We start from the raw sequence: 22,957 nt of genomic DNA, 5'->3' as shown, positions 1-22,957 counted from the left end.
AGAGAGAGAGAGAAGAGAGAGAGAGAGAGAGAGAGAGAGCGTGTGTGTGTGTGTGTGTGTGTGTGTGTGTGTGTGTGTGTGTGTGTGTGTGTGTGTGTGTGTGTGTGTGTGAATAAACGTGTAAGTGGAAAATATCAAGGTCAGACAGGAGGGTGATATCGGACCCTCTGTGGTCATGCTTAATCGTAGCTCAACTTGATCGGTCTGTGCCGGTGTAGCTCATGTTGGTGGCCCCTCATTGGTTTGTTCCTGAACTTATGATTGGCCTCCACTTTTTAATCCTGCATGAGGGGGCGGAGTCTCCTGAGAGAGGAGAGTGAAAAGCTCTTTAACAAGACATCTTCAGCAAGAAGGCACAGAAGCTTTCCTACAGGTATGTACCTTCTTTCTTCTTTCTCTTGCAGAACAGCTCGACTAGCTCCATGCATCGCAAACTGTTTGTGGATTAATTTGTAAAATCTGTTTCAGAGAATATAGGCTCTGCACCATCTTGACTTTGATCTTTTGGCATGCTTTTGACATTTTTAGTTTACATGCGCAGGCTTACCAATTGAGTGCAGGATTTAAAAGTTATGTTTTGAATAGGGATGGTGGATTGAAGCCGAAGTAATGATGAGATGTTATATTCAAGCTGATGTGTAACAGAAAAAGTACTGCAAAGATGCAGAACTTGATTTATGCATTTGGTTCAGAAACCTTTGCTCTCTCCAAGCAGTTTGTTGTTGCACTTTTCTTGAAAATATATATTTTTGACATCCTTTTGAGTTATTTCACTAAATTCAGAGTTGATATTAACTCTGCTGTGTCCTCTGCAGAGGACGAAGCTGCTCTGACGTCCTAAACAGACTCCAGCAGAGTTAAAAGGTCACAGTAGTCAGTGATTTGGAGTAATCCTTACCTTAAGACCCTAGATCCACAGGGTCAGTTTGCAGGGGAGGCTTGACAGGATGAGATTTCAGATTGGCATGAAGGACTAAAATTCTTGCATTTCCATGTCTATGTTTGTTGCGTCACCTCTCACCTGATTTTTCTCTCATGAGGGTCCCGTCTTGTGACCAGATCATAATGTCACTATGTTATCAGCCAGGGATGAATGTCTATTGGCACTGTATCCTGGCAGCATAACTTTTCTCCAGTGATCTATAAATAATATTACCACTGACCCAAAGAGTCCACTGTCATTCGCCTCTAATCATTGAGAGGAGAGTCATTGGGATAAATTCAGTATAAAAAGTCCTGTGGTGTATTGGGGGAATGCTTTACTTCTCAATTACTAGTGCGGTTCAGATCAGCCATCTTTACTTTGACAGGATTAACAGGAGTAATGATGTCCTTCCAGCTTCCTTCTATATTAAGACACAGTCTCGTGGACACTACCTACCCTCTGTGAAGGACAGGCTAGAATCTGACCTTTCATTAGGAACATTTAATTCAAGTATTGCATTAACATTTGAAATCCATCTTGATGGACATAGCCTATATTAACAATACTGAAAATATACTTTTTTTCTTACTGACTACTACAGACGGATTTCTTCCTGAGCTGTCTCAAGTCCCACTTTTTCCTTTCAGCTTCAGACAGACGTCTGTTCATTAGCTAAGCCTTCGTGGATGTATGAGAGTTGCAGGTGGGAGACTGCTAATGCTAAGAAGCTAAGAGCTATCCCACCTGCCACCCACTCTAAGCTTGTTACTGTTCCAAAGGAAATACCCAGGGGTCTTAATCCCAGCCGGTGTGATTTACCTTACATGTGCTAATTTATACTACCACAGAAGATTTCAAATAAAAGTAGCTAGTACACCAAAGCTAATTAGCTTTGCTAGCTTCTGCCTATTCTTTACTGATCATTACTATGAAGACAGTTTGATATTGGTAAGGTTACGATTTACGGGTCAAAGGTCACAAAAGTTGAATTTGAAGCTAAAATAAAATAGATAGATTTTTTAGATTGTTCATCAATGCCAAATAATGAACTTGAATAATAGGAATTTATATTTAGTGGGTTCTTTTTTTAATTTATGTATTTCTTTTTCGACAGCTCATTTGTTTCTTATAAAGAGTTACCTACTATCAGAAAGATGGCTGGCTCTTTCACACGTATGATCGCCGGACGCAACGGGGCTGTGCTGTTGGCCAGCCTGGGCGCGGGAACCATGGCGACTGGTTTCCTGATGAGTGATAACCCCCTAGCTGCTGAGGTCAGGACAAAGCTTTACCCCCCCAGGTAAGACCAACACCACAGGGCTGATAGAAACACACAGATAGAGGGGTGACCTTGACTTGTCAGTGAATACTTCAAGCTCTATAATTATCAACCTGTTAAGGCAGATATTTTAAAAACTGACTACGTGCTTTGCAACATCACTTGTTCATTTCAGAACAATGACTCATTGCTTTGTGTTACCACAACAGAAACAACTAAGGGGAATTAGTGGAATGAAACTTATTTATATATACACATATAGACGAGTACATTACTTAAAGGTGGGGTAGGTAATTAACTTCAGAAACACTTTTTGTTATATTCCATGGAATGCTCTTAACATCCCGATAGCAATGAATAAATTAAATGCTTTGACAATAAATAAAAAATGTCATCTGTGGAAGCCGTGGCGCTGTGTACTTTTCGGTTGTGAACTTTCAAATTCTAGCGCACTCGAGCTGGTTTCTCCATTCTTACCTATACCCTACCTTTAAGTACAATTTTCAGTTATTTGATCTTTGAGTGTTCACATTTATGAAACTTTATGCTTTAACTCCAAAACAGCTAAGACGAAACAATATGTATTCTTTACTACACTACATTTATCTCATTATTTTTAAAGTAATTGAAGGATAAAGTGTTCCTTTAAATTCTCCTTCTTCTAAAGCTAAATATACCCCTTGAATTAGCTGGAGAATGCAATGTCACAAGGCTGAATGCAGGTGTTTTTTCTGAGATCATTAAAGTCAAAAGATGCATACTTTCACCACCTCTTGTCCATAATACTCTACTATTTTGTGGTATGAGTCTGTTTACTTAAGTTAAGGATATGAATAACTTTTCCACTCCTGCTAAAAGTTGACATCAGAAGTGTTAATTCATTTATATAGTAAAAGTGTTATATAAAAAATGATATGTCATCAAAACATTTTGAGTGTGGACTGCGTAAGTGGGAAACTGAGAGTATTAAAGAGCAGAGGTCATACAGCGTGATTCTGGAATCATCTGCCCTGATCTCTGACGCTCTCAAGTTTCATCTATGTTACCTTTGACTCACTCCCTCCCTCTGCCCAGCTCTTTCACAGAACTGTTCCCCCTCCCACCTTCTCAAACACCACTGCGTAAATCGTAATTGATACATGAGCAGAGTAATGACAAACATACACACTGTTGTTAATTGCTTTTAAATCGCTTTAAATTTAGTTACACTACCTTTACTTATAAATAGACTATATATGTTTGTATCAAAGTAAACATTTTAAAGCATTTTTCTCTCTTAATGTGGTACATTTCTGGTCGAAACAGGATGTCTCCTTTGCAATTGTAAAGTTTCAATTTATTAACTAAGAATGTATGTAATGCAAAAAAAAATGTTGATACAGAGACAATAAACCCTTAGTCTAAAGTTTTCCTGAGTTCTGTTAAGCATTCAGCAGCAAAAGCACCATCTCTTTCCCTCAGGAGTTGGTAGGGACCAAAAATGGAGCTAAAAGAGTTCATATTTGTCCGACATTAATTAGTTGGAAACAAACACAACCTTAAATCGATGACAGGGTGGCTCTGTGTCTGGGTGTTAATATATATATATAATCAACTTATGAAGGGTATAATATGTTAATGTTGTGAGTACAGCTAGTTGTTATTCCGACAAATGGCAAGAAAACAGGTAAATGTAGACTTCAATGTGGACGCTTGTTCTTGTTTAAGGCAGATTATTTTCACAAAAGATTTCTTCAAGGCATTTTGAAACATAGCTTGTTGAAAAAGCATGATGTAACCATAGTTTAGGATCATTAATAGACTGAGTACAGCTTGTTTTACCCTACAATTTCTTTCTTTCCACTTCTTCATTTTCTGCAGCTCTGATTTCCCCGACCTGAGGAAACACAACAACTGCATGGCCAAGGCTCTGACTCCGGCCATTTACGGCAGACTGAGGGACAAGATCACCCCCAACAACTGGACCCTGGACCAGTGCATCCAAACCGGAGTGGACAACCCCGGACACCCTTTCATCAAGACCGTGGGCTGTGTGGCTGGTGATGAGGAGAGCTATGAGGTATGAGAGGTCAAAGGTCACATTGTAATTACCTTTCTTTTAACCATGTCCTCTGACTGACCCGCTGCACCAAATCCAGATGAGAGAATATATGAGTTCATAAATAATTTAATTCGCTGAGTAATGAGCTTAAATGAGCAGCAGCTAGCCATGCAGCGAGTGCTTAGATGGAGGTCATTGAGGCTGAAGGCTTTCAATATGCATTAAAATACCATCTGAAAAAACATAATGGTTTTATTGTATTATAGATTTTGTGGTACATGATACTTATCAATTTTATATTACCACTTAGTTTTGAAACTTTGATTAATTATTCTTTTATTTCTTTTTTTAAGGTATGACTATTATTATTTTATTGTCTTTCTTTATAGTGGTTGTGGTTTTCTTTGTATATATGTGCGAATATATTATTTTTTAAACATTCAAGGAAGGCTACATTGAAGTCCCTTCACCTCCTCTGTTGGATTAAGATTTGAAACAAATGTCAATATTTGATTTACCGGATATATTCCTTGAAAAGAGTATTTACCTTCATCAAGGACACTTAACATGATTTTAATTAACCCTTAGATGCACGAGTGACTGGACCCTACACTCTTCCATAAGTGGGTCAAAAAGGACCCGTATTAGAATAATATGTGTTTTTATGCCATTTTTATCATTTTGGTTGAGAAAAATCACTTGTATAATATTTGGTATTATATTTTGATTCACACTAGAAATATGTTATATTTAATATTTCACTATTTATAATTTTAGACATTTTTTTACATTTTGAAAAAAAAACGAAATTCCATAGAAAATGCATGCGGGTCATTTTTGACCCACTTATGGAAGCTTGGGGTAGTAATACAAAAACTACAATTTCTTAAAATCTATCAAATTTAAAATTTGAATGGCATGATATCCAAAACATGTTTTTTGAGGAATAGCTGGAATATGAAATGATAAAAAAATGAAAAAATGAAAACCACCTCACCGGGTCAAAAAAAAACCCACTTACGCATCTAAGGGTTAAAGGTTCAAAGTTATTTTTGGATTTTGAATCTAGAATTGTATATTGTTTGAAGAAAAAAAAAAGACACTTGACTCTGTCCTCTGTTCCCCCCCAGGTGTTCTCTGAACTCTTTGACCCCATCATCAAAGACAGGCACAACGGCTACGACCCCAACACCATGACTCACCCCACTGACCTGGACGCCTCCAAGGTGTTTACACCACTGCATGATCCCTGCATCCACCTGCTGTTCTTTAATGTATTAAAACTATTTGTCTTTCTCGCCTCTTCCTCCAACCTCCAGATAACCAATGGCGTGTTTGACGACAAATACGTCCTGTCGTCCCGTGTCCGCACTGGGCGCAGTATCCGCGGGCTGAGCCTCCCCCCCGCCTGCTCCAGGGCGGAGCGCCGTGAGGTGGAGCGGGTGGTGGTGATGGCCCTGGCCGGCCTGAAGGGAGATCTGGCCGGACGCTACTACGGCCTGCAAGACCTGACAGACAAGGAGCAGCAGCAGCTCATTGACGTGAGTTTCATCTTTGTTAGACACAGAAACTATACACATATTTTTATTACAATACCCAAAGTCATAATTGGTCATAATTTTCTTCTGAATATTTAAAGAATTGTCCCAGTTTTATATTCACAGAGCAGCTTTTTTAGGTAATATGCTTTAGGAAAACCTGACCACTTATCACAGTTTGTAGTCTTGGTTTTATACTGCGGACATCATTTGTGAGAAGTTAAAACTTTCCCCCCCTCTTGATTATTCTCATTTTTAAGGATTTTACAAGCATGAAGAGGCTATAGTAGTTGAATAATTAAAAAGGTTACCCTGTGTTTCCAGTCTTTATGCTAAGCTAAGCTAGATGTCTGCAGGCTCCAGCTTCATATCTGCTCCACATCTAGCACAGTAATTGTACTGTTCTTCTAACTTATATTTTTCTAAAATGTAAAACTATCACTTTAAGTCTAACAAAATGACCCTGAAAATGTATCATCTAGTCATCTTAGACTAGCTCTCTTTAACCTTCAAAGTATTGACCTTCCTGTTCTGATTATTTCATGCTGCGCCACAAAAGGATCATTTCCTGTTTGATAAGCCAGTCTCTCCGTTACTCACTTCGGCCTTCATGGCCAGAGATTGGCCCGATTCCAGGGGAATCTGGTAAGAACTCCCATCCCAATGCTGTTAGTGCTGCCAGTAATGAGAGGAAATGCTTGCAATTCATCGAGCCTCACCCTCTCCCGGTCTGAGAAGTCCTCCCTAACCCTTATTCTATTCTCTCCTCTGGAACACAGTTAGTTTTAGAAGTAATTCACTTTAACGTCCTCCTCCCTCTGTTTTCTACCTCCCTTTACCCACCTTTCCCACCTTCAGGACCACTTCCTGTTTGACAAGCCTATCTCTCCTCTGTTGACATGTGCCTTTATGGCCAGAGACTGGCCTGACGCCAGGGGCATCTGGTAGGGTTTATTCAGCTCTCCTGCATGTCTGCTGTGTGACTCTATAGACCTCCACCTCCTGACCCATGCAGTGATAAACTCGGTGTTGGAAAGGAACTTAGTACACCTTCTTATACTGGCAGCTTTGTTACCTTTTGATATACAATTCTTTATCCACTTCCTGTTCAATGAAAACCATGTATCTCCTGTTTTGGTGCTTCAAATGTGAATGTTTGTGATTAACTAGTATAGAAGTTTTCCTTAATGGGTCGAGAAAACTCAAACTTCATAAGCTAAATAAACAATTAAAAAATATCTCGGATCAGCAGGAAAATGCATAACAACTAATCTGAAAACAGGCCTTTTTTTCTGAACGTGTGAAAAGTAAAAAGGTTTTAGAGATACATGGTGCTCACAGGACAGCAATGCAAACAATAATCTTATAGAACATATCTTTTTTAACTGTGTGTACATTTCTGTACAATAAACCACCCACAAGTATATAAAGTAGTTTAAATGTACACAACCTAAAACATCTCAGCCGTTAAATGCGACACTGTGACGCTCAATAAGTGTTAAGATATTGCCCTGTTTTTGATGCATGTTGCTGGACAAATATACCAACAGGACATCGTTTTTGTGTTTTATATTTATTATGCTGCTATAAATGCATGTCTCTCACATATTAATGCAGACAGGCAGCATGATTATAAAATGTTCTTTATAATCAGGTCCTTTATGACCATGAGTCGTCTCCTGTAACGAAAGGAGTGTTCTACCTTGAGAGCCCTTTAGTGAGACTCTTTAGCTGTTTCTCTTCAGGCACAACAATGAGAAGACCTTCCTGATCTGGGTGAATGAGGAGGACCACACCAGAGTCATCTCCATGGAGAAGGGAGGCAACATGAAGAGAGTGTTTGAGAGATTCTGCAGAGGACTCAAACAGGTAGAGTGGAGCCTGTGAAACAAACACAGACATGATGTAGCAACGGAGCAGCCATCTTACTTTAGGGGTGGTGGGGTTTGTCTGCCCAGAATTATGGTCTAACAGAAAAGTCTAAACAACTTTTGGAGGGGTTACTATTAAAGTTTGTACACATGGATGAATCCTACACACTTGATCCTCTGATTTTTCCTCTAGTATAAGGTTAAGATATTTTGTTTATAGTTAAATATTTAGACACATATTGGATATTATCATCATTAAGTCAATGGTTTAACTTGTCAAATAACAGTTTTTTTTAACCAAATACTGTAAAACTAATGATATTCCCATTAGTTTCAGCTAATACAAATAATAGAGCTGAGGCTCTGTCGAAACAATGCTAATTCATTTGTTTGTAAAAAAGATGCAAGCAATAAGAAGACACATAACATAGTGCAGAAGTTAAAATCTAAGGATAAAATGAAAGATACGTATAGTATAATAAACTATGTTTGTATTTGTGGCAGACGGGTGTACAGTAATTGGTCAATTGAAGGAACTGTAATGTTAACAGGGATTTAGTGAGTGTAATTGCGTGATAAGATTATAGGGAAATATATATTTATTAAGTAAAGAAGCTAAATACATTTCCAAAAATCTAGGACGTCACCATAGAGCAACAGTATAACTCAACTCTTATTATGGGATGTCTCATAGGTGGAACAGCTGATCCAGGAGAGAGGCTGGGAGTTCATGTGGAATGAGCGTCTGGGATACATCCTCACATGTCCGTCCAACCTGGGCACTGGACTCAGGGCTGGCGTGCACGTGCGCCTGCCAAATCTCAGCAAGGTATTACCCTAACACACACACACACACACACACACACACACACACACACACACACACACACACACACACACACACACACACACACACACACACACACACACACACGCACACACTCCATGTTCTTGTGTATAATAACAGATTTTTTCAGAAGAAATGCAGATGGGATCTTGTGGTGGGATTGATTTGTCCAATTCTTGTTTCTGCAAGATCAATGATTAACTTCCAATCTTCACTTATGCCACAGCTTTCACAGATCAATACAAATTGACTTTTGCATCTGTGGTCTTGAAATTAAGTGGCATTTTACTGTAGTTATGACCGAAATTATTCTGCAGGACACACGTTTCTCCAAGATCCTCGACAACCTGCGGCTGCAGAAGAGAGGCACAGGTGGAGTGGACACAGCTGCCACTGGAGACACCTTTGACATTTCCAACAACGACCGTCTGGGTAAATCTGAGGTCAGGAACAGTAAATCATATTGCATTTAAAAAATATATAGAACCAATATTTTGTTGTGGAAATGAACTTTGCTGTGTGTTTTTAGGTGGAGCTTGTCCAGATGTTGGTGGATGGCGTCAACTACCTGATTGAATGTGAGAAGAAGATGGAGAAGGGACAGGACATCAAAGTCCCGTCTCCCGTCAACCAGTTCAGGAAGTAAAAATCCGAACTCATCACAGCACCGGTGTTAGTGGGGGGGGGCTCTCTGCTCCGAGCTCCCCCCAAACCTCAGAGACGTCTGTCCGCTGCTACAGGTGGTTTCTTTACTTCTCCAACAAAGATTGCAAATCTTTATAACCTAATTTTAGTCATGGACTGCAGTTAGGGGGGATTCTACCTCAAGTTCCAGGTCATCACTATTCCTGACTTCAATAAAAACAAAAATAAACACTTTGACTTTTCTGTGATTTCTTTGACTCATCTATGGTGGCCTTGAGAGCCAAACGCATTTCAATACAGAGTTGGAAAGTAAGTAAGTATATCTACTCAAGTACTGTTCTTAGATACTTTACTCAAGTGATTTTATTTTCAACTACTCAAAATATGTTATTTATTTATTACTGCAGTACATTTTTTTGATAACTTTAGATACATGAAACTCTGCACATTCAGATTAATAATACAAATGTGAATGTACAATCTAGCATGGCAACATTTTAATCCTTCATAGACGTCCCAAAGCATTATGGGAAATGTAGTTCCAAGAAGTATTGCATGATTATGCCTTAAAGTATATGACAATGATCATTATGTTGCCATATTACCCGTGTCCCAGTAAATAATGTCAAATCTTTATTCATTCATGTCCTTTTTGTTCTCCATTTGCAGTTGGATCCATTGCCTTCTCATGTGTAACAGCATGAGTCTGCTGGTGTGCTCTGCATAGTCAGCTGTCAGTCTGTTGCCTGGCTATAATTACATTTTGCTTATGGATGGAGAAAAGTAAATTAGATCCGTTTAACTGCTGCCCACAGCGATACTGCAGGTTGAACACTAAATTGCAATGCACCAATCAGGCCTTTTCTTTATATATTAATATTGCAAGCATTTTGATGAGTGAGGTAAGCAGGGGTTGGTAATAATTGAAGAGAGGGTATCATCGTATTCAATTCAAAATACAAATGTCTATTGAATTGGATGCCAACTTCCAAAATGAAGGAGTTTTAATTATAAGAGACTTTCCCCCAACATTTCAAAGTACAAAAACGTATCAAGGGACACATGGATGTTGTTGCATGTTCACAAAGATTGAATGAGGAATTCTGCATCAGTAACAAACTTTAATTTTTATGTACTGCAACAGGTGATTTCACAAAGTACAGTGTATCATAAGGGAAAGTATAAACAAATAAAGAAAAATAGATATAAACAACAGCTTTAGATTAACTGGGTATTTGTGTTGTTGAAAACAAAGTTTAAAATCTGTAAACAGGTCTGCAATAACTAATAATCGGGAAAAAAAACATTCAACATCTAAGTAGGCAGAACAGCACTTTTGATCCTTTTCTGATATTTAACTTTCCAGGATGCCACCCCTGACAATTTTTCTTGTTTTTATCCAAAAAGAAATCAGTAGAAAGAAGTCAAAACAAGCAAAAGGTGACGCCTAGAGGCCAGCGCCTGCCTATCACCTAAGACTCCAGATTTTTTTTTTTTGCCAAAGTGAAACGGAAACACAAGCCTCTATTAAGGAGTGATTGAAGTGCTAATAAGAGCAGGTATGCTAGAACATGGCATCTCTGTGTATTTTAAGGGTTAGAACAGGGCTCTTTGACGGGACACGGAGAGGAGGTCAACAGCAGCGAGCGTCAGTGAGGGGCCTTCAGTCAACGGGCCGCTTTTCACTGTGTTTCTTTGTAAACTCCTCGGCATTCTTCATGAATTTAGCACGGTCTTTGCTGTACTCCTCTGCCAGGTCGGCCCTCAGCGGATGCTCCGGCTGGGGGCTGTTCACCAGACCGACGAGATTGAGAATCACTGGAGGCGAGAGGGAAACATAATATATACATAAGTTATACACAACAGTCTTTGATTAGATAGCTCAAACTGCAGGGAGGAAACTCTTCTTGCATTTTGACACCATAATAGTCGGAATCATTTTGATTTCCGTCTTTCAGTGGTGGAGAAAGTATAACAATATGTGCTTAAAGTTACTTTCCCCCTGAATTCCTGGTCGATTTGGCGCCACCTGTGGTTACAAGCGGTAACAGCAGGTGTTTGTCACAATTTCTTGGTGGTATGCCAGGGGAATTTCTGGCTTTCATTTTCTGTTCAGTGGAAATCATTTCGATGTAATAAGTGTTTGTTCGCACTATAGAGGTTCCATCTGTTGTTTTCGGTATGTATGCTTTTTTTAAACGACTCCTAAAATGTTTGGTAACAAGTGGGCTTCTTAATATAACATTTGGTAACATTTTTGACAAGCCCTGATAGTCCAAAAACAAGAACTATGTTAAAGGGTTTTAAATATAACGGAGGCAAAATATATATTCAGGCAAGAAGTCAAAATCAAACAATCTTTCCGAGCAAAGAAAACACTTTTTTGTTCCAACATATCTCTGTATAGTAGCTCATCTCACATACGTGTTCTTATATGATCAGCTTACACATGATGAATGAGCTTCTTTGAGATGTGGTTATCCAATCATCATGCTCACCTTGATCAGTTTTGGTGGCTGGCTTCCAGTTCTCCACACTAATGATGGGCAGACAGACCTGACCCTTCTCATCAATGTTGGGGTGGTAGATTTTTGTCTTGAAAGTGACCTTAGGTGGCTTAAAGGGGTACTCCGCGGGAAAGATGAGCTCAATCCTAAATGCTCCTTTGTCATATGGAGCAGAATCCTTGAAGAAAACAAGAATTTATAGATGAGGGGGGGGGGGGAGACAGAAAAAAGTTAATAAACATTAAAAGATAGAACAACTACTAGCTACAAAAGAGCAATACAAAATATATCAAGTCAATACTTACAGGAACAAGGAGCCCTTGCCAGTTCAAAAGATTTGTTTCATCTACTTGAATATTGCGGAAATGCTTCGCTCCGACATTGCGCATTTCATCAAGCTCCTGAAACAAAACAATTGATTTTATATGGCATAAAATCATAGGATTACCAAGACCCCACTGACTCGTAATGATTATGCTTGTATACGTGCACCAGCGGCGAGTGTAGTCTGATGCAATAATGTGTACTTTTGTAACCATACATTTTGAGTTATTGCTTATTATTATTATTGCATTCCAGATTTATTTCACAGCAAAACAATCTACATTGATGAATAAGCCCGGCTATCACTAAAAGTTAAGGGGAAAATATGTTTCAATATCTGGGTAAAGTGTCCCTTTAAGTACTTTCTGTAGTGTCACTTAAAACATAAACTGAACAGTCTCACCCGATTGCATTCCTGTTTATCAACATCAAGGATTGGATGCCTCTAACTTCCTATAATTCAGTAGCAATAAAAACAGATAATTTGATCTTTGGTCTGGAACATCATGATCTACAGACACAGTCTTTCCTCCCTGCCAATTTAAAACCTATGGCAAAAAAACAGGGATTTTTCAATGAATAACCAAAGTATCTTTTTAAACTCTCTTAAAAGGTGGGGTAGGTAAGTTTGAGAAACCGGCTCAAGATACACTTTTTGTTATATTCCATGGAATGCTCTTAACATCCCGATAGCAATGAATATCTTAAGTGCTTTGACAAAAAATGTATTAAAAAAAATGTCATCTGTGGAAGCCGTAGTACTGTAAAAAGCACGACGTGTGCCTTGGCAGTCTCAGGCTAAAATAACTGGATGGCCTACCTGCCTGTCAGCCTTCCATCTGTGCACAAACTTATCTCGTGCCCTCATTGGTCATGTGCGCGTTCATGTGTGTTGGAGGAGGGGCTCTGTGAGGAAGTGGCAGATTTTTTCCGGTTGTGTATTTTCAAATTCTAGTGCACTCGAGCTGGTTTCTCCAAAATTACCTACCCCACCTTTAAGTAATCCAGAAGCCAGATCACTAAAAGAATATGTTTGAAATATATGTTTGTAACCTCAAACATTCCAGCCACCCCAGTAAAATCTTCTGATCAAAACCTCTTTCACCAACCAGACGTGGTAAGGGTTATTATCTTTACCAATACAGCATCAGTTAATGTTTCCCTTTTTTATTATTACAATGTTTGTGAATTATTTAAAAATACATCTCTGCTCCTCTTCCTGTCATGAGACACTTCCCTGTTATATACCTGTAATGTAAAACTGGAATATATGGGGATTTCAGAAAGTATTAACAAGACGTCTCTCGTGACACAGGTGGATATCCTGACAGTATCATACACACAGCTAAATCAAAACTGCTGGTATGTCATTATGAGAACAATCTACTTAAAATAGGCCTTATAACCTCCCAGACTTTCATTGTATTAAATGGCTGTGTGGTCACTATGGTTATCCATATCAAAATGATGTATCCCTTTGTTAACACGTCTCGAGATACATGTATTTAACAAAGAGATGATCAACTTGTATCATTAAAGCAACTAAAGCTGTAAAAAGAAACAAGTACCTCTGAAATGGAGAAGTATAAAGTAGCCCAAAAAAAATTGTAAATAGTCACATAATACCTCAAATGTATTCTGAATAATAATAGCTATGAATAAATGTACGTCGTTACATTCCACTATTGTTTTTTTTTTAAAAGAGAGATTCCAACGTTCATCAAGGTAAAATAAAGGAAATCCGGCTTTATTTCACAATACAATCATTTTCTGAGAGATATTTTGCCTAGAGGAGGCTTGACGTCAGGTCCCAACCCCAAAGTCTCCATGTTTTCTCTTCAGCCTTCAGACAGTGACAGCGCGTAAAAAAGAGCCGCCTCACTTCTCACCGTGAAGCTGTTTAATAAGCTCCCCCGATTCAATATTTATATAAAATATAGTGTACGTCCTCAAGCTTTATCTGACAAATGTCCCTGCTGTGTGCTGTGTCACGCCACAGCGGCGTCTCAAACTTACAACTAGTTACCTCTCAGTCACCGTGTGTCGGACGTCATTATCCTCTCATTTTTGTCGGACAGATAAACGCTAAAGTATTACGTTAAATTAACTTTCTTTTGGTCGACAGTGGTGTATGTATATTCATAAAGCCGAGACAAGTTATTTAAACCCTCGCTAGCGGCGTAAAATCAATAATTATAGATATTTTAGTTTACCTTCAGTAGTCTCCTATTCATTGTGGTACCGATGTTGTCTTCTTCTCCTTCTTCCTGTTTCTTTCCGTTCCTGATCGACTTCTTTACATCTGGGTTTAAATTGGCGCACAGCCTGCGGGCCGGTGAGTTAGCGCCACCTACCGGCCTGGAGGGCAACGTGTTAGAATCAGATGAGGGCAAAGTTTCTTCTTTTACACAGATTTAAACAGAGACAGATAAAGTACTCAGATTATTTACTTAATTAAAAGTAGCAATACAGTGTAAAAATACTCAGACACAAGTAAAAGTCCTGCATTCAAAATGTTACTAAAGCAAAATAACAAAAGTATTATTATCAAGATAAAGGTCAACAAGTAAAAATACACATTTGGCAGAATGGGCAATTTAAGCACCAGATATTTTGTATAATGGTATAATAATTATTAATTAATGAATGTGTTGTAATGTGCACTTGGTAAATGTGGGGTTTATTTGGATAACTTTCCTACTGGATACCTTTAATTTGTAGATCCTCGCCAATAAACCTAACCAATATTAACTTTTTTTTCTCAAAACGTTATGTATTTACAACAACAAAATAGCAACAATACCAAAACAATAAAAGCATCTACACGCCATGTAGTGGAAAACGTATTTTTTGTTTCAAATAAAATAAATGTTCTTAGAAAAATGTGTTGGGCGTCTGTCGATGAAGCAACCTTCTGTGGATCATCTTGTTGCAGAGGACTGATATGATTCTCAGGTGCAGCAGACTGCTGTGGAGCCTCTTTGGACGTAGCACCCTCTTGTGGTAGGTTACGGGTCCCTTCAGGTGAGAAGGGTTTTGTTTGGGGTGTCTGGTGGTTTTACCTCTTCAGACCTTATTCTGATGCACTGAGTTGAAATTGTTTTATTTCAGAAATGAAAGGTTATTGACTAGAAAAAAAGTTTGTTCTTTTTTTTGTTCTTGCCACTTTTATTTGTTTGTCTTTGCTTTACTTTACTGTGAAAATGTAAGGTTTTTAGCTCGCTCTTTTTAATTCTGAATGCCAGGTACAAAAAATAACTGTCCTTAAATAATAATAATGTTATTTAAGCGTTACTTAATTGGCATAATACATACTTTTTTAAAGAAGAATTAAGTTATTTTGCTATGATGGTGGATTTTAGAGTAGTTTATTATTTCACCTTAGTCGGTTATCCCTGTATGATAAACTGGTAAAATTAGTTAAAGGTTTCAAATGTTCATATAGTGAAAGTCCCGCATTTAGAATGTTACTCAAGTAAAAGTAAAAAAGTATTAGCATCCAAGTATTAGTATCAAAATAAGAAGTAATCATTATGCAGGTAAAGGTGCAAACATGTCTCATGACTTTGTATACTGCAGGTTAGCTTGTTAATGTGACTCCAGGTGTATCTAGAGTCTTTAAATGGTTGTTTATAGTACACATCATTAACCCACATCTACAAAGTAACTTCAGGTATTAAATAAAGGTAGTGGAGTAAAAGAACACTATTTATCTCTGAATAGTGGTGGGGTTGAAGTACAAAGTAACACAAAATGTAACTCAAGTAAAGTACAAGTTCCCCAAAATTGTACTCAAATACAGTAGGTTACTGAGTAAATCTAGTAATTAATTACTGCCATGTCCATAATATGATACATCTTAAATGTAAAGTAATTTCTTCAAATACTATATAATACGTGTGTAAATATGGATATAGCTGCCATAAAAAACAAAATTACTATCCCTTATCTGCACTATCATCCCAAATAATTGCAGTTTTGCTTACAGGGAAATTACATGGCAGTCTTCCTACACTGTGCTGAGCAGATCCTGTGACCTCCCCCGACAGTCTGTTCAAGATGGCCGCTTGAGTGGAGAATTTACACATCTCCAATAAAACTAATCCAACAGCTAGCTTTCCACACAACTTTATTTGCTCTAACTGATAATGGGACGACGGTACGGGCGACGTGTGTTCCTATTTTAAAACGAAATGTGAGAATAATTGTTGAGGACGACGTCGGAGTTATGGAGTAAAAACAGTGCTGGTAAGGAATTCAGAAACAAAATCAGGTTAACACACAGTAAGCTAGCTACTTTAGCCAGCTAACGCTTTCAATAATAATACTAACAGGCTAGCTTTGGCTAACGCAACACCTGCTTTAATCACGTTAATTCCAGGTGACAAACAACAGGCTGGTTAAGGATGCTTCACGTTAAAAAGTCATTAACAATTAGCTACAGGCAGCCCTATTATTAACACTCAAGCTAAGTGTGTGTTTGTTGTGGTGAACTGCTAGTTGCTAATGTTACCTGCTAACGTCAGTTGTTTCATATGTTTTGTGAGCTAACTGTTGTGTTGTTCGGGTTAGTTAGCCTGTTTGCTAAACGGTTAGCAAAAGGTGTACAGAGTAGGCAACTGTTAACCTTCATGTTAGCTTTTTTTTGCTATATGGATTAAGTTGAGTGTATACGTGATATTGAATGCTCTTTAAATGACAGGTAAACGTTGTATTAATGATATATAGCTGGACACCGGTTGCCATCATTGTTACCACGGTATATAATATGACCAAATCAGGGATGTCAGCAGTTATGCATCTGTACACATCTACCAGGTTACCTGAGTTAGAAGATGTATTAAGATGTAATACTATACCTTAATAGAAGCACTAATACCTCACTTAAATAAAGACACTTGTAAGAATGAAAGTGCAATAAGGATGAGAGTGATAACACTGTAATCTGTAATGACACTAATGCTGTCAGACAAATGTAGACTCGTAAATTATACAGTATTTGCCCCTGAGATTGCCAGCAACTTTAACATAAACACATATTACTGTCATCACTCTCATCGCTATTAAAGATGACTGGTGTTAACAATTGGTAACTCCAAATGTATGGAGGTGCATATTTTTTCTGTGATAAGATGTGTATTTAGTAAGGCTGACTTCCTCATTCCCATCTATATTTAGCATCCATTGTTAATACTGTGACACAGCATACAAATATAGTTGCTGAAGGATAAAGTAGTCAAAAATTTTGTTTGCGACACCAACCAACACAATTACACTTTTTGCAGACTTTAGTATTGTCTGTGTTGTGGAGTCAGTACAGCCAGTTCTCTCTTTACAAACAACGTTTAAGAATCTACATCTGTGGATTTCTATGGAAAAAAATACTTATTTTCTACTGAGCTGCCAAATATAGTCTTAGGGCTACATCTGTGTATAATATGGATTCAAAGGTTCTTTTTAAGGCACCTGCTTGTTATTTTTGGAAAAGAAGTGGACTCATTTTATTAAGGACCTGCTATTGTTGTTGTTTTTTTTAGTTGCTTTCAGTTTGAAGTTATTTTTAATCATTCTACAGATTTGCTTTTCTAAAATACGACCCATTTCCATTCACAGTGATATTTATTGAGTTCTGATATTAATGTTATAAAGGCGTTAAAGTCTATCCATGAGTGGAACTCACAGGTAGGAGAATTAGCTTTTTCCCTTTACCTCTAAGTGATCAGTATCAAGCAGACTCCATTGTTTATTATCAATAGTGCGATTCAGGCTGTACTTTGTGGGTGTGCCTTTATTATGGGTCTGTATTGTCAGAGACTTACAGTAAAGTGCCAAGGGTGTTGTTGTGTTTGCAGTTTTTGTTGTTATTGCATGCAGTTAGCTGCCTGACAGTGCATCAGGGAGTTAGCCCGCTGTGCCCCAAAGCACATTATCTACATTGGCCTACACATTTCTCTCTTCCTGTGAAAACAATCTTGCAGGTATCTTCCCTCAGAACAACCATTACATCAAACATACGCATTTATCCTCTTACCTGTAAGGCTATTAATAAAATCTAGATTGTTTTGCACTACAATTAAGAGTTTTATTGTAAGTTTTATTTCACTGAAGTTGAGATTAGCGCAATTGAAAGTATTGTATCACGTTGTTTTCCTCTCATTAGGCGACAAAAACACACACATGTGGCTGGCCATCGGAAACTAAACAATATGACTGTGCTGTGCGACATGGAGAGGGAAAATCCCCCTCAGGTGGTAGTGATCAAGCCTCAAACTTTAAAAAAAGGGAATCAATAGAAGTTGTTTTCACTGCATACAATGAGAAAAGTGGAAAGATAATACACTTTAATAATCAGAGTATAAATAATGTTTAACCCAGAGGAAGTGAATCAGTTGGGGTTGGCAGTAATCTCTCTTACTCACATGTTGACTGATCACATGATGTGACATAACATGTTTGCTGTGCAACTGGTCTGTGTGAGGATAATGGCAACAGTTCCTTTTTAATTCAGGTTATATAACATACTTATAGCTAAGATGGTGTTATTTCATTAGTTTTAATTTGGTCAGCTTTTCAATTTAGAATTACAAAATTATACTCTTGCTTTGAAGGAGAAGTCTTTCACTACCACCAAATAAACCATAAATAGGATTAAAAACAAAGTGTTTAGCTTTTTCCCAGTATTGCAACAAGTCTTCTTTATCCCTTCAGGAATTGGAGGGGGTTGAAGGCCCTTTGATTTAGCCCAGCATGGACAGCTTCTTCAAGGCGGCTGTATGTGATCTAGACAAACTGCTTGATGACTTTGAGCTCAACACTGGTAAGATTCAAATTAGGCTGTACATTTCATATTTAGAAATTATGATTAAACTGTTTACTGATTTCTCCATTCATAATGTCATTCTGTTGAATGCCAAACCAAGAGGGATAAAGCCCAAGTTGACATGAATTATTTTGTCCCATCAGTTAAAAAAAAAATTGAATACATAATAATACAGAACATAGAAAAGCATACATTTCACCTTCTTAAAAAAATGTTTACGAAAGGAAATAGTCAATAAATAATGCTGGAGTAAATATGTAACATGTATTGCATGACGTTGCTTTATATAAATCAGGTAGATGGATTTTAGAAATTCATCTGTGATGATATGAATTTTTTTTTGTGTATTTATAATCTACATAAATGTGTATTTATCTGAGTTTAACATAATTTGTTGTTTTTTGTATTACAGAGGAACATGAATGCAAGTCTGTTTTCCTGAAGCCTTCTGTGTACCCCTTCTCCTCACTGGGCTCTCAGTGTTTATCCTCCGAGGCGTCCACTGTCCCTCCAAACCTCCCCGACCTTAACTCTCTTCATTATGGTTCTGCCACCAGCTGTCCTGACCGCCCCAGCAGTCAGGACCGCAGTGCTGATGACAGGGAGGTAAAAGGTCAGCCTCTCACAGGGGTGGACCTCCTTTCCTCTGTGGATTGCAGGCCTGCTAAAAGCTCCGCACCTCCCTGCCCGGACAGAGCTCTGAAGCCAGTGTGTGACCTTGTGAACGACACAAGCTCAGCCATCCCGGTCAGGGCCAACAGCCACGATGCTTTCAGTGAGCTGGACACGGTGGAAAAGCAAATGGAGGAAGAGGAGACGCTGCTTGTAGACTTTGAAAGCCCTGTGCTGAATGTACATAAAGAGGATCAAGGACATTCAAGCCTAAGTGCAGAGTGTTCAGACACATCGGAAGCAAAACAAGCCTCTGGAGGGATGGAAGAGCTGGGTTTGGATTCCCAGGAGCAGCAGAGCGGTGGATACTCAGCCTCGCTCAGCCTGCTGGATGTCATTCTTCCTGCTGCAGTCGAGAGGAGCAGTGAGTCCACGGAGGATTCTCCGAGGCCCACTGAGTCAGCAGAGAAAGAGGAGAGGCATTGTGAGGAGGAGCCGTGCACCAACCAAGCCGTGGATAACTCCTTAGACCATTGTGAACCGGAGCCCACTCTGCCTGGTGATTGCATTCAAGAACCAACAACAACCTCAGTGAATGAAGAGGAAGCCTCGCAAGAAGACTTGGGTGAAAACGAGTCCTCTGTCGATGTCAATTCAGAAGAAATTGAACCGGGGAGCTTATCATGCCTGCCGTTAGCTGTGTCCATGTGTGGAGCTCTCGTGAACATCAACACTGAAGAAGATGAGTCGGGGGAAGCTGCAGAGCTGTGTGAGGAGGCAGCGATCACCTCTGAAAGCACCGAGGCAGACTCCCTGTCAGCCTTGGAGGCCAGAGAGAACAGGTCACGTTTAGAAGAAGCTGTTAACTCGCCTGTGTTCGTGCAGGTTTCAGAGGGCCGGGTGTCGCCAGAGGGGCAGCATCTCGCTCCTGAACCTGCTCCTCCTGCTGTCCCCTCCGCAGACATCGCCTCCTACGATCTCCCAGAACCCAGCCCAGTGGATCTTCCCGAGTTTGGCTTTGAATACCTGCCTGAGATCGACCAGGCCGAGCTGCTGGTTACAGACGAGGAGTTGGATGCTTTCCTGCAGGCGCACGCTGAAGCAGAGCAGGGTGGCGGCGTCTCTTGCTGCAGCAGCTCTGGAGATTACTCTCAACCTGAGAGTCTCTCAGGGTCAAAAGGAGATCTGAAGGGCAGGCTGGTGGGAGAGGAGCTGAGGAGCTGTGGTCCAGGGAGACGGGATGATTTAGAGGGTCTGGCTTCTCCAGAGAGCGACAGAACAATGTATGTGTGTGCAGAGGAACGTTTGAACCCCAGTGCTCCATCACAGGACTCAAACAGACCTTGCCAAGAAGAGCCAGAACTCTCCTCCGGATTAAGCCTTTCTTTGACCAGCAACACTTTCCAGTCCCAGCACAGCAGTAGCCCCGATCAGCAGCCCTCCTATGGAGGTGCGAGACCTAAACAGCTACACTGCCAAACTGCTAGATCTCCACCAGCAGGGGAAGAAGGAGAGGAGCATTCTCAGACACTCACTGGTTCTACAACAGATCCGAGTGCAGCGGAGGATGAAGACAGCTCACCAACCAGTCTTACAGAGGAGCATTGCAACATCAGGGATCTGAGCCCTATGTGTGCCTCCCAGGAGCATCAGGAGTACAGTATGGGCTATGAGGAGCTCTCAGAGCCCCCTCCGTACCCCGGGGAGTCGCCCACTGAAGGTGCCAGGGCGGTGAACTGGAAGAGAGAGGGGGGGGAGGAGCTGGGCAGCAGACAGCCGGCCTGGGTGCCAGACTCTGAAGCTCCCAACTGTATGAACTGCTACCAGAGGTTCACCTTCACCAAGAGGCGGCATCACTGTCGAGCCTGTGGGAAGGTATGTTGCTCAGCTTGAAAAATATTATAATATCATGTAGTATATGAATGTATATAAATAATATATGTATAATTATCTTATATTCATATACTTTCACTTTATTTTCTTCATTTTGTTTACAGCAGGTTTCACACTTCTAGCCAGCTTTTAATACTATAATAACCTTACATAACCATTTTCCCTTAAATATACAAATAATCATTTTGTAATATGTAAAAAGTGAACATATTTTAAAACAAAAAAAGAAATCAAAGCTTAAAGTGACATGTGCTATTTTCTCTGATATACTGCCCAATATCCCAAACATATTCAATTTATTATCCAAGAATATATTTCTCCAGCATTTGGCTTTAAAGAGCCTGTGACACGAGTTTCCCCCATCATCCAAACCCATCAATTTGAGTAAATATTGTCCCCTTGAAAACCGTTACTGAACTGATTTTGGATATTTGTACTTTGATAACCATTAATCTGCCCTTCAATGTTGACCATTTTCTGGATCTTCTCGGGGATTCTTCAAGTCCCGCCAAATTATGTGTGACGTCATTGCGGGCACAGCGCTCCAGCTGCACCGTTCAGGATCCCAGTATCTGCATGTAAACGCACGATGGGGCACACAGCAGCAAGCTCAGACAGCGATGACAGTTTAATTTTGAACGTGTCTGAGAGCTCATATGAAGCTGAAGGATCGGTTTATGTTGTATCTGTTAGAAGTTTAGGAATTAGGTGCGTCAATATGGGCGATCATACGGTCATGTAGCCAGTGGTGGACTGGGACTAAAAATCATCCCGAGACTCTCGACCGGCCCACTTCGGTACCGCTAGTAAATTGTCAACGGGGGGAGTGGGGGATGTGCTAGTGACTTATCCGACCGGGATTCGTCCCGATGGCCAGGACGTCCGCCACTGCACCCAGCCCAGCCCACGTAAACTGTCAACGGGGGGAGCCTCGCTGCGGGGAAACGGTGGACCTAGTGTCCCAATCGGAGTGGGAATAATAATAATAATCATAATCCGTGCATTTTATCCATTAATTAAACGGGAGGAAATTCAGCAGCTCTCACTACCGATTTTTAATCCTAATTTAATCATCATCTTCACCACAATCATTTATGTTTATGTTCCCCGAATTGACATGAAAGCACTGACAAATATGAATATACTGTAGTCAACTTCATTAAAACGTTATTAACGTGCCTAAACTCAGTAATTCACAATTTCTACGCATGACAACAAACTTTGTCCGTGTTTGGTTCTCTCGCCGCACAGTGAAGCGTTCCCGCATTGACGTCACTTCCGGCTTCCCCCAAAACTTCAAAATGAGTCGAAGGAATTTCCCCGCAATGTTCGAAATTATTGTTATTTATCGGAACGGTATCGCACCTTCTTTTTTAAACTGACGGTTCGATATGACTAGGAGCCCAATATTTCATTGCACAACAGTTGTTGGGATGCTGTCACAGGCTCTTTTAACTGTCGCACTTTCTGTTGTTTCTATCGCGCATTGCCGGTATGAAAGGATCTGTGCCGGAAATATCAAACATTTAATAAAAGTGAAAAACATGAACAAGACTTAACGTGTTAATAATAATTAATTATATTTATTCCGTTTGGATGTAGGATTTTTGACTTTGTTTAGAGCAGCAGTGATCTTCAGCAGAGAGCTAAGCGCT

At 39.6% G+C, this 22,957-nt stretch overlaps 3 protein-coding genes across 4 annotated transcripts; 2 read left to right on the top strand and 1 right to left on the bottom strand.

The window, feature by feature from the left end:
* Positions 1-313: 313 nt before the first annotated feature.
* On the top strand, positions 314-9,380 carry LOC104948035 (creatine kinase S-type, mitochondrial-like). Of its 2 annotated transcripts, XM_010774186.1 has the most exons (10): positions 314-373; positions 2,040-2,225; positions 4,065-4,263; positions 5,376-5,471; positions 5,565-5,786; positions 6,642-6,727; positions 7,529-7,652; positions 8,349-8,483; positions 8,819-8,944; positions 9,031-9,380. In XM_010774186.1, the coding sequence occupies exons 2-10, from the start codon at positions 2,080-2,082 to the stop codon at positions 9,145-9,147; spliced, it is 1,251 nt and encodes a 416-aa protein (XP_010772488.1). In that variant the 5' UTR covers positions 314-373; positions 2,040-2,079; the 3' UTR covers positions 9,148-9,380. The 2 variants fall into 2 exon arrangements, with proteins under 2 accessions (XP_010772488.1, XP_010772487.1); XM_010774185.1 differs by lacking the exon at positions 314-373 and having other exon boundaries at positions 2,032-2,225.
* An 833-nt stretch (positions 9,381-10,213) lies between these two features.
* On the bottom strand, positions 10,214-14,328 carry LOC104948034 (ubiquitin-conjugating enzyme E2 L3-like). Its single transcript, XM_010774184.1, has 4 exons — positions 14,191-14,328; positions 11,959-12,054; positions 11,645-11,831; positions 10,214-10,964 (listed from the first exon to the last, which is right to left on the bottom strand). Exons 1-4 carry the CDS (start codon positions 14,209-14,211, stop codon positions 10,810-10,812), a joined length of 459 nt encoding a protein of 152 aa, XP_010772486.1. The 5' UTR covers positions 14,212-14,328; the 3' UTR covers positions 10,214-10,809.
* A 1,700-nt stretch (positions 14,329-16,028) lies between these two features.
* Positions 16,029-21,424, top strand: LOC104948061 (zinc finger FYVE domain-containing protein 16-like). Its single transcript, XM_010774222.1, has 4 exons — positions 16,029-16,225; positions 18,686-18,794; positions 19,210-21,284; positions 21,407-21,424. Exons 2-4 carry the CDS (start codon positions 18,725-18,727, stop codon positions 21,422-21,424), a joined length of 2,163 nt encoding a protein of 720 aa, XP_010772524.1. The 5' UTR covers positions 16,029-16,225; positions 18,686-18,724.
* The last annotated feature ends 1,533 nt before the right edge of the window (positions 21,425-22,957 follow it).

This window comes from Notothenia coriiceps, unplaced genomic scaffold, assembly GCF_000735185.1.
Source record: "Notothenia coriiceps isolate Sejong01 unplaced genomic scaffold, NC01 NC01_scaffold00013592, whole genome shotgun sequence".
In the NCBI taxonomy this organism is placed as follows: Eukaryota; Metazoa; Chordata; class Actinopteri; order Perciformes; family Nototheniidae; genus Notothenia; species Notothenia coriiceps.
The sequence above is the reverse complement of the archived record's forward strand: the minus strand, read 5'-3'. Positions and strand labels throughout refer to the sequence as shown.